At 43.4% G+C, this 17793-nt stretch overlaps 1 protein-coding gene and 1 long non-coding RNA gene across 2 annotated transcripts; both read left to right on the forward strand.

The window, feature by feature from the left end:
• The first annotated feature begins 2088 nt into the window (after window positions 1-2088).
• Window positions 2089-3306, forward strand: LOC130611275 (uncharacterized). Its single transcript, XR_008975207.1, has 2 exons — window positions 2089-2193; window positions 3015-3306. It is a non-coding gene; the product is annotated as an uncharacterized LOC130611275 (long non-coding RNA).
• A 7777-nt stretch (window positions 3307-11083) lies between these two features.
• Window positions 11084-16600, forward strand: FAM110C (family with sequence similarity 110 member C). Its single transcript, XM_057431866.1, has 2 exons — window positions 11084-12379; window positions 15142-16600. Exon 1 carries the CDS (start codon window positions 11250-11252, stop codon window positions 12345-12347), a length of 1098 nt encoding a protein of 365 aa, XP_057287849.1. The 5' UTR covers window positions 11084-11249; the 3' UTR covers window positions 12348-12379; window positions 15142-16600.
• Window positions 16601-17793: the final 1193 nt, after the last annotated feature.

Genomic DNA, 17793 nt, shown 5'->3' on the forward strand with positions numbered 1-17793 from the left:
GTGTGCATGCTTTGACTACAGTACTTTCAAGCATCTAAGAAGTTAAAGATTATACTTTGACAATTTTGTTTAAATTATTAAAAAATAATAATTCTAATAAGTGATAAGTTAATCTCTTTACAGCATTCATCTTCTTCAAAAAGCTTTTGTAAAGGCTCAGTAAGTACTGACGTCTTTGGCTAGCTTGACAGGATTCAAGTTATTTTTATTTCTTGAGTGATTGTATCTCTGAGCAAACTAACTTGCCTGGTGCTGCGTGTCCTTATCTCTGAAGCCAGTGGGGACTGGAGCTGTTTATAACTTAACATTCAATGATACATCATACAGAAAGTCTTCATTTTTGCATGAAAAATGATGAGGAGGATATGCTGTTATTTTTCACGATCTGTAGCCTATCTCTTCACCCCTGCCATGTGCATACAATTTAAGTTGGCTGAAGCAGGAGGCTCAAGAGGGAAGGAAAGAAAGAAAAGCTGGGAACACTGTGGTCTGGCAGATGACTTTGGTGTTCTCAACAAGTCTGTGCAAGCATCAAGTGATTCACAAATGCTTCAGCAAACGATGGCTCTGCTGAAAGCAGATCAAGGGTAGTTCGAAGCACCACAAGGAAGCACATGAATCCAGAGCTGCTGCTGTATTTGCAGGTGCTCCTGGTCGGTACACACTCCTCAGAGTCATGCTTTCCCCCCCGAAAGCTGCCCCCATTCAGCAAAATGTCCTCAAGGGGTGGACTTTGCTCTTCCAGCCTCAGAGGGGTTTAGCTCAGGAAAAGAGACGGTGCTAATCCGACCACTGCCTCATCTTTCCCAACCATGCATCAGGGCTGACCATGCCAGGTGCTGAGTGCTCACACTGCACACAGACACCTGAAGACTCAAGAGGAGACTCAAATTGTGCATAACCAGCTGTGCTAGTGCCCGTTTGCATGGCAACTTCCCCTCTGGGAAGGTGCTTTAGTTCAGTCTGGGTGGGATGCTTGCCGTTACAAAATTGGAAGGATCACATTTGCTCTGTAATTGGGGTCATTGGAGAGCCACACACAAACAGGGTGCACAAACCCCTGGATTAAAAAACTTCATAATTATGGGATTTTGGAAATATTTTTTTTCTGTTAATCCAGAATGCTAATAACGAAAACTATCAGTTCATGCATTACTGAGCAACAGCCCTAAACCAAAGGATTTAGGATTTCAGTTAAACTTTTTTCTACAACATACTGCATGACTTGAGTTTGTGTATTAATTCTTATCACTTTCATAAGATCATAAGATGTTGGGCACAGATCCTAAACAGGTCAATGAAATAATTAAAAATTTTCATGTGATGTGAAAAATAAATCCCAAAACCAACCCATAATATTTAATCATTAAATTATTTATAATTTAATCATTTAATCATTTTAAAGGTGGTTCTGTGAGGGGGTGAAGTTTTTTTTGGGGGGGTTAGCAAATGTAGTAATAGAGGCCATTGTCTAAGGAGGAACTTAATTTGTAATTACTACTGCAGTTACTCTTTAACTTTCCATAACAAGAAATTAGATCAACTAGGTGTACATTACAGGTCTCCCTCTCAGTTCAGCTGCTACTAACATAACAGAGACTTTCTATTCAAAGCCAAAGAGCAATAAACTGAGCTTATTTTTCCCTCCAGTGAAGGCTGACTTTCACTGGGGATAAATAATTGCTTTAGACTGTAAATAAACAGCACATCACATTTCTTTGTGTGCCAGTTGATTTTAATATTGATATAATTTTCTTATTTTGTGCCTAAGGATGTTCTAGGTAATTTCCAGACCAATTCAATACATGATCCAGAAGCTAAAATCTATATAGAAAAATTTCACAAATGGATCATGGAAAAAACTGAAATTAAATAGGTGTTCATGAATATCAAATTATCAGATATTAATTTATATTTTTTTTTCCTTGTTCCTCTTGTTCTGTGAAATCGATTGGGTCTTTATATAATCCATCCTCATAACTATTTTTACTTCTAGGCCCTAACCTGCTCTGGTGTCACAGCTGACACTGCTTGGAGCAGGAGGTTGAACTAAAGATCTTCTAAGGTTGCATCCAACCTGAATTTCCAATGGTACGATCTGTACCAACTCCATTTATCCCCCTTCTCTGAGCAAAGTATGCACATCTACACTGTTGGATCACTCAGGTCATGGGGCTGACTCCAATGCCCAAGGTATACAGGGGCACCAGCAAGTGAAAGCAGACCGCTGCTACCTATACTACAACAACAGCAAATCTACACCCACCTCAAGCCCCTCCGTCCCTCTGCCCCAGACTTCTGTGTTACTCCTGTGACAACTGACATGTCTGTGAGCAAGACAGGGGTCATTTTGTCCAAAACATCTGATAAGCAAGGGTTGTACTTAGTCAGCCAGGGTAAACTACCAGTGCTGCACACCACAGGCTGCCTGTCTGGGCGTGCAGGTTGTAGAAGATGAGGGGCAGAAGGAACCAGACCTGGGGCAGCCACATCCATGCAACCCTCTGGAGGGGCTCCAGAGGAGAAATCTCTCTGAGCAGCACCTGCGGAACTCCTGTGTCCCAGAGAAGGGCAGCTGAATGTCCCCAAAGTGGAGTCAGTGTGGGAACAAAGGGACAAAGAGCTCGCCTTCCCTCCCTGGCCTACTCATACACATCAGGTCACAACCCATCCCTTGATTTAGCTCACCACCATGAAAGCCAGGCGCTAGTAAAAACCCAAAAGCCTTGGGCATCTACTTTAAAAAAAACAGTAAGTTTTTCCCTTTTTAGTTTTCTCTATGAAAGATATCTTAGAAAGTCTTAAACATACCGTTTGGTTTATAGAAAGGATGCCATAAATAAGGCTCCTGTACCAGCTGTACTTGCAAAAACAGAAAATAACAAGAAATAGGTAGAAAAATGTTTTCTGACAGGTAAATTCCTGGCTGGACACTGAATAGTCACATGGGATAAATGATTAAAATCTCCAACACTTCCATCTCTTTTCCATTCATTGAGTCTTCTTTCTTGCAGAAAGAAACAGGAGTGGCATGGGAATCCTTGCAGTCCAGCAGCCAGAAGTGGACATCTCCCATCCTAAGCTGGGGTTGAACATCTTGTTAGCACCTGAGTTAATGTTTGCAGGGCAGGGGTGGAGCTGTTTGTTGAAGAATCTGGACCCTGATTCCCAGAAAAGCCCTGCAGTACGAATAGTGTGATCCTGTCCAGAGCTGCCACAACACCAGCATGATAAGATCTAACTGAATCTGTAATTTTGTTTAATGTAGCTGTTGCAACATAAACCTAACGAGGCTTGAATACCAGGGCTTATGTTTATTTGTTTTGTATAGCTTTGGAATTGATATAATTATACAGAACAGCTAAACCATTTTACTCTCATTATCAAAGATGTTATTTAATCTTCAGAGTCAATTAGATGAGTAGAAATCTGTTATCACTTTCAAGATAAATGCCTGTAAATCAAGAATACGTAGTCAGGTCATCCCACAAGTATTGGGAACACTCTTCTGTTGTTATGCAGAGCTTAGGTGATATTGGGGTGCATTTAGGAAGCAAAGGGCATGGCATTCATGAGTTTTGTTGGACATGGCCCGACTTCACAATGTAAACAACTGTGTCAGAGAACCCACTTACAACACAGGTCTTCCCAAGCTTAGTTAAAACACAGCTCTGTAGTGTAAGAGAAACTTACTCATCTGCCTAAACCAAGCAGAAAATTATCAAATAGACTCAGCCAAACTCAGCATTAGTTTATGTATAAAACTGTTGCATATTACAGTGAAAAGCTAGAGATGGTCAAACAGACAATGAATTAAATTTATACTGAGGACTCAGCGTTGCATTGGTGGGCTCACATTTACTCTCTGGCCTGGAGATAAAAACAGATGTGATTTCACCACATCTACACTATTTAACTCTCTTGTTAGCCAAATAAGATAGTTGGGAAGAGCCTGTGCTAACTCCTAAAGCTAAGCAAAGGAAACATACATACAGAGCAGACTGCAGGCTCCCTTTTAAGCTTGGAAGATATTTGCCTTTTACATCTGATCTGAACAAAAGCCCTTTAGAAAGTGACAGGACAAACCACCACACCTCAGAGACAGAGTGACTGATGGCTATTAAATGTAGAGGTTTGTCCTTGGCAGGGAAACTGTCTTGATAAATTAGTTCATTTTCCCATCTGAACTCCAAAAGGAGCTCTTGCATCACAATACTGAAGGAGATCTGAAAATACTTAGAGGGTAAAGCAAACAAGCTGTTTGCTTGTTTGTCTAGCTGTGCTAGAAACACGTTTATCAGTCTTCCCAGATTTGCATATTTCTGGCGCTTACAACAGTAAAACGCAATCACCCTGGGGAACCCTTAGACCGCCTGTACTCCAGCAGTCTCCTTCAGCTATCACATGTTCATCAAGAACTAAACTGCAGACCCACATGCTAAGGAATATGGGAAAGACTTTAAGCTCCTCAGAATCATAGAAAACCACCAGGCATCTCAGCAGTGGCGTGGAAAGGCAATGTGCAGACCTCACTCACCAGTAACTGCTAGAGAGACCATACAAGATCTCTTCCATTAATATCCATTAATATATAGGAAGATAAAATGTTGTCTTCAGTCAGATCTTAAGAGATTACATAAAGAAAGAGGCTAAACTTTGCAACCACTGATAAGGAAAATTGAGCAACTGCTAGCTGTATCTTCAGAGTATTTCACAGACACAAGAAATCCTTAGGAAGGAAGCAATCACTATCTCATCCAACTTACCATTAAAATCTTAGACAGAAGATGACAGGCTTTGTATGTTGCACGTCCGTATGTTACAAGTTTTGGCACTGTGCTCTGCAGGTGATCTCTGCAGTGTTATGGTGTTTGACTGATAGATGCATCTCCTGAAGCACTAGCAGCTGTGTCCATGATAGATAGAGTTGGACAGTTACATTTAAAAGGAGCTCTATGATGAGCAGTGATTTTTTTGTGTTTCCATCTTCCTTGCAGCCAAACAGATTTTGAGAAGCTGTCCAGCTCAAAACACTGCTAGAGCTTAGTAGACACTGAAAACATAGAGCATGTCTGCTGCCATCTCAGAAAAATACATCAAAATTGGTTGCTGGATGGGATGGGGCTTGGAGCAACCTGGTGTAGTGGAAGGTTGCTGGGTCATAACAGGGGGGTGGAACTAAATGATCTTTAAGGTCCCTTCCAACACAAACCATTCTGTGATTCTGTGATCTCCAGAGAACACCTTCACCACCATTGAAGGTGGGACATTTTCAACCTTCCCTATTTATATCCTTCCAACTAAAAATTCACATGGTATCCCCCACTTCCTAGATACATGGACCCTAAATTATAGAATTACTATCTTCTGGCTACTATCTTCAGTAAATTTCTAATTAAGTAAGCAAAATAAACCCATTGTCATCAGCAGAATCTGAGTGACAATGAACTACAGCACCCACATTACAACTGCTGTGCTGGGAAGCAAGAAATCTGATTTGAAACCTTTGCTCCAAATCAAGGAAAGAAGGAAATGGCCTCACGCACTTGCCAGTTGAGTAGCTCAACTATTGGGATATAAATTATATGTAGCAGGTAACAGGCAGTGCTCTGTCACAAGTCCAGTAATCGGTGACCTTTCATAGGCTTCCTAATCTGGCATGTGTGCTCTGAGAGAGCCCATGTATGAGAATGAGCAGAAGAATTCACAGGACATAAGCAGTCACTAAGTCTCTCAGCTGCTAGACCACAATAGATCCATGATGGTGTTTGAACCCATGGGTAGACGTGTTAAGCCTTGGCACCACAGCAACAAAGACTTTGCCCTGATTGATTTAGGCATCTACAGGGCAGGGAGACAGCAGAGAGAGTTTTGAGGATCCCAGTGACACACAGATAGAATCATAGAATAGTTAGGGTTGGAAAGGACCTTAAGATCATCTAGTTCCAACCCTCCTGCCATGAGCAGGGAAACCTCACACTAAACCATGTCACACAAGGCTTTGTCCAACCGGACCTTAAACACCACCAGGGATGGACCATTGCTGGAATTTCCTTAAAATAACATGGATATGTAAGGCTTTAAACCCTTTTTGGGTTCACCTTTAGATTAGGTGAAAGGGCTTTTCCATGACCAAAGCTAGCTACATATGAGAGTAGGCTAACAGTATTTTCCCAAAGGAAAATTCTGTGGATTAATATGCTTATGAGTGAGAGGGATTGTATTAATGCTGCCTGTAAATGGATAAAGTACTTAAAGAAGTGCCTTGACCTCTCCCTATGTTGGGTGAAGTGACTGTGTATGAGCTTGGTTGGTTTGTGAAGTGTTTTGCGACCACCAAGGGATGCAGTTTTACAACTGCAAGCTATGACTGCGGTTACAGGGGAAGACTGTGGGAACATTTATCCAATTTATACATGACAGAACCAACAGTAAGAACCTTTTACTGAGTGCAGAGTTTACTTTAGCACATGTAACATATGTTCATTCATAAAAGACTTCAAAATTGAAAGGGTCTTACTCTGGATCAAGCAGAGTTGTTCAAGGAGTTAACTCATTTCCTCTGCAATGTTGTAGCTGTATTTTACTGTGAAAACTCTGGTTCTTCCCCCTCCTTTTATATATCATTCAATTAATTTCATCCCTCAGACAGCATGGTAAATAGATCAGTCTTTTTTAATCACAATATTTTATCTCACCATTTTAATACACTATTACATATATTAGGTACCAAACTTCGGTTGGATTTTTTTTATTTTTACATGTGTTAGGCATGTCAGAGGTGTTATTAAAAAAAAAAAGAAGTTACTTAGTACACTTAGATGTACTGCAGGGACAAAAGGGCATAAGAAGCAATGGAAGCATGACATTGCTTATATCTTCTCCATTGGCACTGCCTGGTGTAATGCACATTGCATTTGTCCTCCCTTTAATCTCTTGTTCTCACTGTGTTATTCCATCACTTTTCTTCTGCTCCTTATTATAATAAGGCTCTCCATATGTCAACTGGAAACTGAGATGTAAAATACACAGCCCTGGTTTGGTCCATGATGGCTCTTCAACCTGGAAAGTGGTACACATGGGATTTGAAAAACAGTTCTACTAAAAAATAAAGCCACCAATGACAATTATGACTGATGTATTTTAGGACGAAGATGTTTTCTGACTAAGCTGCTAAGCTGTTTAATGAAGCAAACAACCTGGAACTACAGGGGTGGGAAAGAATGCTAAGCAATCTGGCAGTGGTGGAAGAGGCTAAAAGAGGACACAAAACTGATGGGGGACTGCCACTATCAAACTTTGCTATATAGCACTCGAGCCCTGAGTCTTCAAGTTTTACCTGAAGATGTGCAGGCATGCATGTATCTTCTACCGTACAGAAACTGAGAGTGAATTGTGACCTCACTGACTTCATCTCGAAGGCCTGAAAGTTCCCTAGTGGAGACAGCTGGTTTGAAACTGTTTATTTCCACTTAGTGGGTGCTTTACATCACTCAAATGCAGCAAACAGGACACCCAGTGGCACCGCTCAGTATGTCACAGCAAGACCAAAGCGCTCTGATCTGGGCTGCTCCTGCTTTTCAGGCAACACCTGAGCCCAGGACTGAGAACTGCTACAGGGGAGAGATCTTAGTCCTGAGACACAGGATGTGTTGTGGATGTCCAAAATGGTCTTCTAATTTGTGTTGGGGCTTGAGCTTCCCCTTCTCCTCCTCTCTTCTCCTTGCCTTTTACCTTCCACTGCCATTAACTCCGCTTTTGCCCTTTGACCACTATAAATCAAAGGAGTGTCACTGACATGGGGAATGAGGTGGGAGCAGTAGACAGCAATGACCTAAGCGTTGCTTTGCACGCTTTATACTTTTTACCTGCAGTCACATTGCAGTAGCTCTCATTTACTGGCTTTCCAGTCTCCAGCAGCCAGAAAATGTGCCCCAGACACATCTCTTATTAATATAAACAGTGTGAGACACAGTCTGCCATCCTCCACTTAATATTCAACTGTTCTCTATTTAGTGATAACTTTAAATACCAACTGCCTCAGATGTGTTTCATAAAACACCCCTTCCATGGAAAAACTCACAGTGTCAGCTAAGGCTTAGTGTGTGCAGGATTTGCTTCTCTTGCCTTATGCATTGATGCCAGAGAGACACTGATGCCAACTGACAGGCTAAGGGACGGGTGCTGCTGTGTCTGGTTTTATTCAGTTTTATTGCTCCAAGCCTGTGCTGGGCCAGGGGCAAAGCTGGTTTGCTTGGGGTTCTCGTAATATGCTACCTTTCACTCTGCTTTCCAGAAAGAAAAAATGCAATGGCTCTCTCTTCTTTGAACATTGTAAGAGTGTATCCATAAATATGAGCTAGCTCCAAGATACATAAATATTTCAAACAACATAAACATATTTTAAACTTAAGTGTATTTAATATGTGACCTAAGTACATTTGAAACTATCACATAACAGTGCAGCTGCTATGTTAATGTATCTTATCAAAGGGGAGACAAGGTTGAAAAATATTGTTGATCACAATGTTTTCTGACCCTGGGAAGGCTCTTCTCTGACTCTAAATGTCATTGTTATCACCCAGGATTCACAAGAAGTATCTCACTGAAAAGGGTTGCTGTGATTTTTCATGAGAAATTTCTTGTGACATGCACTTTGTAGAAAATCAACTTTCACATTTTCCTTTGTCAGTGACAGGGGGAGAAAACTGGTTGAAAATGAAAAATGTTCTATCAAAAGTGTCCAGGTTTATCTTTCAGGCATGCCTTCAAAACCTAGGGAATTTTATGTGGAAGGAAAATATTTGTTTATTTATTTATTTATGTTTAAAAACATTATTTCCATCCAAAAGAATCAATATTTTTCAATATTGGTTTTGCATATCAACTCTAAACACAAAGCTATTGTCTAGAGACAAAACAATGTATCTGCTCGTACTAGTGGCTTTTGCATGTGGCAAGGAATGAATAAACAACTTTGATAAAGAAACTAATTTGAGTTGCTTAATAAAACCACTCTTAATGATATTCATGTGTATTCAGTCTTCTCATTATTTTAAATTAATGCAAACAAAACATGGCAGAGAGTTTTTTTGTAAGCTTTTAAAGATAAACAGATACAAGGTACAAGAAATTGGAACAAGCATGAATTAAAATGCATGGAGGCATGTGAATATATATTGTTACATTATACAGTGTCATAAAACTCCAAGGAAAAACCCGAAGGAAAAAAATTAGGACAAATTTGTCAATATGGGGATGAGAATGAGACTTTAATCTCATTACTAAATTCATCTATTGGCTTATTGCTAAGACTCATTGTCAAAAGGAATTAGCCTTCCACGAAGCACTTAAATATGTAACAATATCACATACATTCTTACACATCTGTGTATGAACTGCATGTAGGAGTTCAGACCTACATGCCTAGGAACATTTAAGGTGGAATTAAGAGGAACTAAGTAGAAAACCAGCAGTAGAACCGTATTGGCAAGAGAATCACTCTGTGCTCATAACACTCAAAAATGACCATACAGCGCCCTGCAACGTGCTTGGGAAGTTGGCCCATGTCTTGCATGGTCTCTTGGGCAACAACCCAATGTTATTAAAACCCAGTGGTTTTAAACTAAAAGAGGGTCAATTCAAACTTGATATAAGGAAAAAGTTTTTTATGATGAGGCTTGTGAAACACTGGCACAAGTTGCCCAGGAGGTGGTAGACGCCCCATCCCGGAAACATTCAAGGCCAGGTTGGACAGGCCTTTGTGCACCTGGTCTAGTGGAAGGTGTCACCACTCATTGCAGGGAGTTGGAACTAGATAATCTTTAAGGTCCCTTCCAACCCAAACCATTCTGTGATTATATGATTATATGAACCCTAGTATGGTCCTGATAGCACACAGAAAACATGGAAATATCCCTACAAGAGGCAGGCATGTGCCAAGGGGAGTGCAGCTCTGCTGAAAACCCAGCTGCTCAGGTCACACATCAGTACTTTATACATTCGCATACCTGAATGAGCATGACGTGGATGTCACTCATGCAGCTCGACTCTTTGGTGATGACACAGCCCCTGCGTGCAGACATCATAGCAGAGTTCTGTCTGGGTAGTCCCACTCTTGTCAGGGAGTATAGGCACAAAAGCTGTTGCTTTCCCATCCAAAAGCAAAGCAGCTCCATGCACCAGAGGCTCCCAGGGTTGAAGAGGGGGATGGGCACCCAACATTTTGACCTATACTTTCCTGACACTAATGATGCTTGGTAAGATTTTTCTCCCACCACATAAGCAAATTGTCCCTGGTGGCAAAGTGGTGTATCCTGAAACTTCGTAACGAGGACAGGGAAGCCCATAGCTCATTTTTCCCTTTGTGGACTTGTTTGCCACAATTTAGTGATTGTAGAGACCAAGTGTGAGTCAATCACCACAAAAGCATTCTGATATTATAATCCCACAGAAGTAATTTAAATGACCCACAACTATACGTGAGAAACTTTGCAGATCTAAACTGGCTTTTGTTTTCTATATAAGTAGAAAAGTGATCTCTAAGTCAGTTATCAGTGACCCCAGAGGAGGTGCATCTTACAGGAGATCACGAGTCCAAGCTGGATGCCCAGGCTGCTCCAGGTGATCACCTGTGACTTTCGTGTCTAATTTTCAGGTGTTTAAACTACATCCAGTGGCTTTGACCTGCCTGTTGGGAACCGCCAGCCCCAGACGCGAATTCTGCCCCTTTGGAAACGTATGCCCCGTATTTTCTTAAGTGCATTCCGTACTCTGGAAGCCGAAGCGACCTCCTTCCCTAAAAATCACGACGGCAGGCGTACCTCTCAGCATAGTAAGCCTTACAGGCTGCTAACGGAGAGGCGGAAGGCGCCGGCGGACCCCTCCCAGGCACAGCTCCGCGGTGTCCCGGTCGGAGGGAGGCTCCGGTGTGCCCGGTGCCGGCGCAGGGCGGCTCGGGGCCGCCCGCACGGCGCCGCCATTGGCTGTCCCCTGCCGGCGGGGCCGGCGCAGCCGCGGGCGGGTGCGCGGAGAGGCGGCGGGGCGGGAGCGACCGGCAGCGCGCACACGCGGCGCCCCGACGGCAGCGGCGGGTGCGCGCGGGAGCTGGGCCCTCGGCGGGACGCCCGCGGTGTGTTCGAGCCTTTGCCTTTTTCCCTTCTTTTAGTAGAGTTTTTCTGCGGTGTTTTTCTTCTTTTTCCCCGTTCCCAGCCAGGACTGGGAGCAGGACCCGCGCCCCTGGAACTGCTATGCCAACTGAACTCCGCAGGGCCGTGAGAATGCACGCCATCTCCGACCTGCACTCCTCCCTCACCCTGCGGCTCCTTAACAAGGGGCCCGAGTACCTCCGCAGGCAGATGGAGGCCAGCAACCCCGGCAGGAGAAGTGCCGTGGAGAGGCTAGCAGCCGATAAGGCCAAGTACGTAAAAAGCCAGAGGGTAATCAGCACCACGCAGGAGCCCGTCATCGTGCTGAGCTCAGCCTCGGAGAGCGGCAGCGAGACCTGCTCGGTGGAGAGCCAGAAACCCAGCAGGGACTTCGGGAGAGGGAAGGGCGCGAAGCCGCTGGAGCTGTCGAAGGCGGTGTACGCCTGCCGGGCGCCCCTGCAGCACGCCCCCCCCATAGCCAGGCGCAGCACCCCCAGGAGGCAGATGCGGCCGGACTCCCTGGTGATTTACCGTCAGAAATGCGAGTTCGGGAGAGGTCAAAGCCAGGACAGCTCACGGGGGAGCTTGGTGAGGAGGATCTTCCAAGGGTCTGTAAAGGAGAAGCAGCTGGCTTCCCCTGAGATGCCCAGAGTCATGGAGGACACCGCAGCCACCGAGAGCAAAGAGACTCTCTCAGAGAAAGATAGTGACCGTGAGCTGAGCAACCATGGAGCGGAGCAAGCCATGACTATGAGCACTGAAACACCAGGGGTATGTACAAAAGAGCATGAGGGACCCTCAAAACTGAGTATACCTCCTGAGGAGGTCAAGGAGGTGAAGAGGAGAGGTCTCCATCGCTCCCAGTCGGACATCAGCTCTCGCTATTCCAAGTCTTTCTCCGAGTTTGATACATTTTTCAAGTACTGTGGCCTGGATCAGGAGGTCATCGAGGATCTCGGGAGAGAGAACTTCTCCGTGGTGTCCGACAACATCTCCTTCAAGATCCGCAGCATCAGTGTGGCAACGTCCGAAAGCGACTTCACGAGGCACAGCGGGGACGAGGGGCTCCTGGAGGATGAACTCACAGAGCAGGTCCCGAGCAGCACTTCTGTGATTGAGCGCAATGCTCGGATAATCAAATGGCTGTACACGTGTAAGAAAGCCAAGGAGGCTAACAAAATGATCCAGGAACTGGCATGATGGCTTCTTTCAGCGTACATTGCAGCCTCAAGGTGTGTGCAAAGCCTCACCCTGTTGATTTATGTATTTCTCTTTCCTCTTTAGCAAGCGGTTGGCTTTTCTTAGTTTATTTTAGTCTTTTCATGAAGACTGAAGGGAACTACTTTGTACACAAAGTGTTCCCATACAGGCTTTTTGCAAAGCAGAAATCTGTGTTGTTACAAAATACAAACAAATACATGAGAGTCAGAGTCAGTGTCTATGAGGGATGTCTGGCTTTTGCAGATTCCTGCTTTGTAAATAGCTTGTTTTCTCCAATTTCTCCTATATTAAATGGTAGAATAAAAAGTTAGAAAAATGTTCAACCCTTAATTGCAGTTGCTTAGATAACAGACAGAACTGAAACTATTACTAATTAGGTGTACACTGTATTCATACTACACTGCTACAGTTTTTCTCTCCTTACTGTCCCTCACTGTTTCCCTTCCCCCTTACACAATAGGCACCCCCAAGTATCAGGAAGGCAAAGCAGAGTCGGTGCTCCTGCTAGCAATCCTATTTCCCCTTCACCTTTCTGTTGGAACCATAAAAGTTTGCTCCAGGTGAAATGCTCCCTTGCGTTCACAGGCTTTTGTTTTCTGTCCTGTTTGATTGTAGCGTATTTGGCTCCTCTGCAGTGGGTTTTGCTATGTGGTTTGGCACTGGTAGCTGGAAATCCGTTGTGATGTTTGCCTTGGTTAGAGGGGTACTTCAATGCTTTAAACTAGAGATAATTATTACAAATATGTGGCATCTAGACTTGGAAATCAATTACTTCGCAGACAGAAGCAGAACAAATGTAGCCCTGGTGAAAGTCGATATCCTGGTTATAATAAAAGCGGTGTTTATTCTCCATCTGATTTCCTAAGAAAGAACTGTATTCATGGAGCTTTTGGTATTGATGGTCTAGTAGATAACAGGTTTTTCCTCCTTCCAATATGTGAAGCCCTTAGGATAGGTACCACTACTTACAGTGTGGCATTTAAAAATTGCATGAGTAGGTCTTGATACGAAGGAGTACATGTATATTTTCTGACAGTTCGTAATTGGTGTGTAAGAAGAGCATTATTTAGTATAGATATTGCTGTTGATAGAGCTTGTGGGCCTTATGAACGTAGAGAAATAAGTAGTGCTTGAGCCTCTTTCCTGTGTGGATGTGGGACTGTCACTTCTGATTCCTTTAATCTATATACAGCAAGAAACCATGTACTTACTTTGAATTGGTTTTAATGATGTGAAATTTGGATCACATTTAAAAATTGAATTTTTCTCAAATGCCTATTTTCTTCCTGCAAGTTGAGGGAGGAGGAAGGGGGGGCAGGGAGAGCCATTTTCACACAAACATTTCAAGCCCTTGTAGATAAGAAAGGTTGTCAGGTATCCAGCTGAAAGCTTAAAGAAGTGCTGTTATGTAACAGATCCTTTCCCAGATTACCTTAGAAGGAAGACAGGGCTCTCCTGAAGTTAGTAATTTCTCCTTTCTCATCCTTCTTTGATAAAAGGCCAGGGAGAGTCACAAAACAAAACGATGCAGGTGGCAGTTTGTGAAGCTTGTTGCTCATTGCAGTTGCTGGCCTTGCTATACACGCAGGATGGGAGGCAGATTTCACCACAAGCAGAAACCACGCAACAAACCCAACCATATTTCCTTGAAGGAAACCAAAATAAAAGCCTGTTCGCTCCTAAATGCCCTTGCTGGGGGTAGGATCCAGGGCCAGAACCACGGTTATCACCGCAGAGCCTGCTCAGGAGGGAGCAGTTGGCCCCTTTCCCCATCCATTTGCACAGTGCTAAGCATTTCCAGTGCTGCAGCTGAGACAGGAGATGCTGGTGACCACCCCAGGGAGCATACAGTCTGCAGAGGAGGTGCTTCACCAGGGCATTTGCTGGGCAGAATTTAAGTTGAGAGTTGTTGTCACCATGTGGTTGCAGGATGAGTCCTGTAGTTCTGATCAAAATGTTCATCTTTTCTTTCAGCCCTAGTTTCTTTGACAATGCAGCATCTAGTTAAACATCCATGTGTTTTCACTTTATCCACATATTTGGCTCTGCTTAGTTTGCTTACTGTTTACTAATGGGAAGTGGACTCCTGTGCTGCCTGAGGCAGCAATGTGCCTTGCTTTCCCAGGTACATCCTTGAAAGTTCCTCATTTTACACAGAGGCTTGAAAATTGTTGCACCATCTGTGGAAAAAAGGCAGAAACCTGTTTTCTAAAATGCAGCCTTCGTTATGTGTAAAACGTCTTTCAAGAACTGCAGGGCTCTTACGGGCCAATGATCATTCCATTCATATTTTATGTTCTCCGTTTAATTTTTCATAAGCTCTCTGGGACCTGGTGAGGCACCGTGTAAATAAAACAGCTATTTGAAGGGTCAGGTTCCCTAACACGTTTCATCAGAGTGATGATTGCAGAGTCTGAGCATGGGTGGAGAGCTTCAGAAAACTGAGGTCCTCAGTGAGATGGGCATTGCTGCTTCTCAGTGGCATGTTGCCTGGATTAAAACTCTGCAGTTCAGCACCTCTGTCAGTCCCTCAAACTCTTAAGAAGGGGGCTCACTCTGTGTCCTTCTTCCCGGATTGAATCAAGATTATTCAGCCTTGAGTTTCTAGTGCCATTCTTATATGGATGTTCATTATTCAAGCAGAAATCTCCTGGCAGGGGAATTTACTATGTTGGCAATTGCCATAAGCAGCTGAATAAAAGCTTTAGAGTATCACTTTATGCTTGTCTGATGTGATAAATAATAAATGACACTATTTTTTCTCTTTCTTCAGAATGCTTGACTTGGAAGTCGAACAAAACCAGACACAGGAAGAAACTCTTCTCTCATCTAGCTCATGAATGCTTTGTCCAAGTTTAGTATTTTATTATTGCTTCCTACCCTCGCCCGCCTTCCTCTTACCACAAACACAGGAGCTTCTAAGAGCACAATGACAAGTAGAGATTGTGAACTGTGCTCCAGCAAGGCAGCAAGAAACGAAAGCTCCTGTAAAAGCAAAGCATGGCAGCGGCTGCCATCCACGGTTAACATTCAGCATCAGCTCACTGCCCCAGGATGCTCTTCCAGGCTGTGACAGAAGGTCTGTGTTGTGCATCCATCTCTTTCCAGCAATGAGTTTGTCAACAAGAATGGGGGGAGAAAGTGGGAATGAAGTGGCAATGACCTCTGGGTCAGGCACTTTCTTGCAGACAGACAGGCTCCACCCGGATGTTCAAAGGCTCTGTCTTGCCAGGGCTGTTTGACCAGGGCTCATTCTGACATCATTAGATGTTGTTTGGCTGGTGAGGACTAACTGTGGCAGCTTTATCTGGGATACTTGGCAAACATGTTGTAAGCTAAATCCCTGCCAAGCCTCTCTTTCTCTGAGAGTATTCAAGCCAAACTGGAGTACCTTGTATCCATTTAGTTTGTCTCACAACTTGCTCAAGCCAGGGGGGAGGAGAAGCCTTTAAAACCCTGCCCCAAATATTTTCAGGAGCATGTTTCCAAGAAACAGGTAGTTAAAAGTAAGGGAGTGTTTTGCATTGTTACTGCCTTGCTGCAAAACAGTACAATTCACATGTACACAGGCTCTTCCACTCTCTTTGCAATACGTTTTCAACTCTGACATTGCAAACATTGCAAGGTTTGGCAGGTTGTGGTTTAGCACATTTAATTTTATGCACCATGAGTGAGCAGTGTGCTTAGGAAACTGTATCCCAGGCTATGTATGGCCACACTTCTCTAGCATGGCTCTGGAGTACAGGCTGTGCTTAGGATGTGCAGGACTGCATCCCTGTGCTGCAAGGCAAGAAGTCATGTCAGGGCACAGCAGTGGCAGCTAAATGTCCTGGTAGAGTGGAATGCCCAGCATAAACAACACCTTGCTCACTATCATCAATAAAATGCTTCATTTGGACTGGCCAAGCTAAATGTGTTTTAAAAGCTGATAAAAAGTACTTCAGATCACCAGTGTAGTGAATGAGGCCTCTACAATAACTCATGGAATTTGCTGGCTGTGCCTCAAACATTTACCTCAGTCTGTCATTGCTTGCTAAAAAATGTCTTGCACCAAAGCATTTCTTTGTGGACACTGCAGACCACACAAAAATGCAACACTCCCACACCCCCTGCCAAAAAAAATCCCAACAGTCAAAGCCAAATCCTTTCAGTTGCACCAATGCCCCTCTATGACAGCTGCACAGCTGGCATAGCAGTGACTTGACCTGAGAGTGCTGCAGAGGTTAAAAGTTTACTTTTTACGATCTGACTGTCAGATCGGCAGCAGGAGGAGTCCAGAAACACCAACTTTCATTCTCTGCGTTCCTCCTGCTTGCAGCATGGCAGCTCCCGCCGCTGCCTCTCCTGACCCAAAACAGCTGCTGTCACAGCTGGGTGGATGCTGACCTCAACTGAGCACTCAAGCTGTGTTTCTGAAGTGTTTACCACTCCTGGTAAATACATCTGGAGGAGCGGAAAGGGCAAGGGTGAGCATCAAAGATTAAAACATTGGTGGTAGGAGGAACCTACGACAATGTTGTGCACTCTAAGAGTTTGACCTTCAGGTGCTCATCACGCAGTGTAGTTGACATGAGCTAAATTCACAGCAAGACCATCTAGGCTCCATTTTTATATCTGTTAAATGTACTTGGCAGTTCTCAGTTACAGACATGGTCTGGGAATGCAGAGCATTTGTCTTCATTTTCTAGTGTTGTGTACTAAGGTCTACATATCTGCAGTTTTTGGGATGGATGGATAACAATTCCAGATAAAATAATTGTTGAACCTGCTTTCCACCTGGGAGAAAATTAAATAGTTTGCTTGAGTGAGCTTCTGGAAACTTAAAAGGAAGGTAGTACATAGGGATATGTTTATTAAATAATGAATTTTCTATGTATATTTGTTACATTATTATTAAAGGATGATTCTCAGAAAAGTCCAACCCAAGATGCTGCTAATGTGGTAAGATCTGTGCACCTAAGGTGCAGCTTTTTAAGGGATGAGGTCTAGGTTTATTAGTCAAGAATACAACTTGGCATATCTGTTCTTTTCATGATCACTTGGCAAAGTGCTGTACTACATTAATGTTCATATGCATTTGTCAGAGCTAAGGACTGCTTTTCTTTGAAAATATGGATGACTGTAGACAGCTCAGACTGCAAGAAAAATGTTTTGTGTTACAAATCACTGCCCTGCCACTGAAGAGTGTTATTTTCTTTTGTTTTCAAGAAAAAGTTTGTTTTCAATTTCAAACTTCTGTTTGTTTCTGCTCTTTTAGTTGAGCAGCTCCCAAAAGTTAAGATGAAAGATGTGTGGGTCGTGAGTTTTCAATGTTAGAAAGAAATAATGTTTAATTTGCTTGAAAGTACTGAGCATCAGCCTTTCTCAAAATTGATGGCGGTTTTATGGCAGAGGTCAGAAAAATCAGAACTGGCCCCATAATGAA

This window comes from Pezoporus wallicus, unplaced genomic scaffold (genome assembly GCF_028554395.1).
Source record: "Pezoporus wallicus isolate ANWC-B61680 ecotype Strahan unplaced genomic scaffold, APGP_CSIRO_Pwel_v1 contig_161, whole genome shotgun sequence".
NCBI lineage: Eukaryota > Metazoa > Chordata > Aves > Psittaciformes > Psittacidae > Pezoporus > Pezoporus wallicus.

Excerpts from the sequence above, each read along its gene's own strand:
- FAM110C (XM_057431866.1), top strand. The coding sequence starts at position 11,250 with ATGCCAACTGAACTCCGCAGGGCCGTGAGAATGCACGCCATCTCCGAC.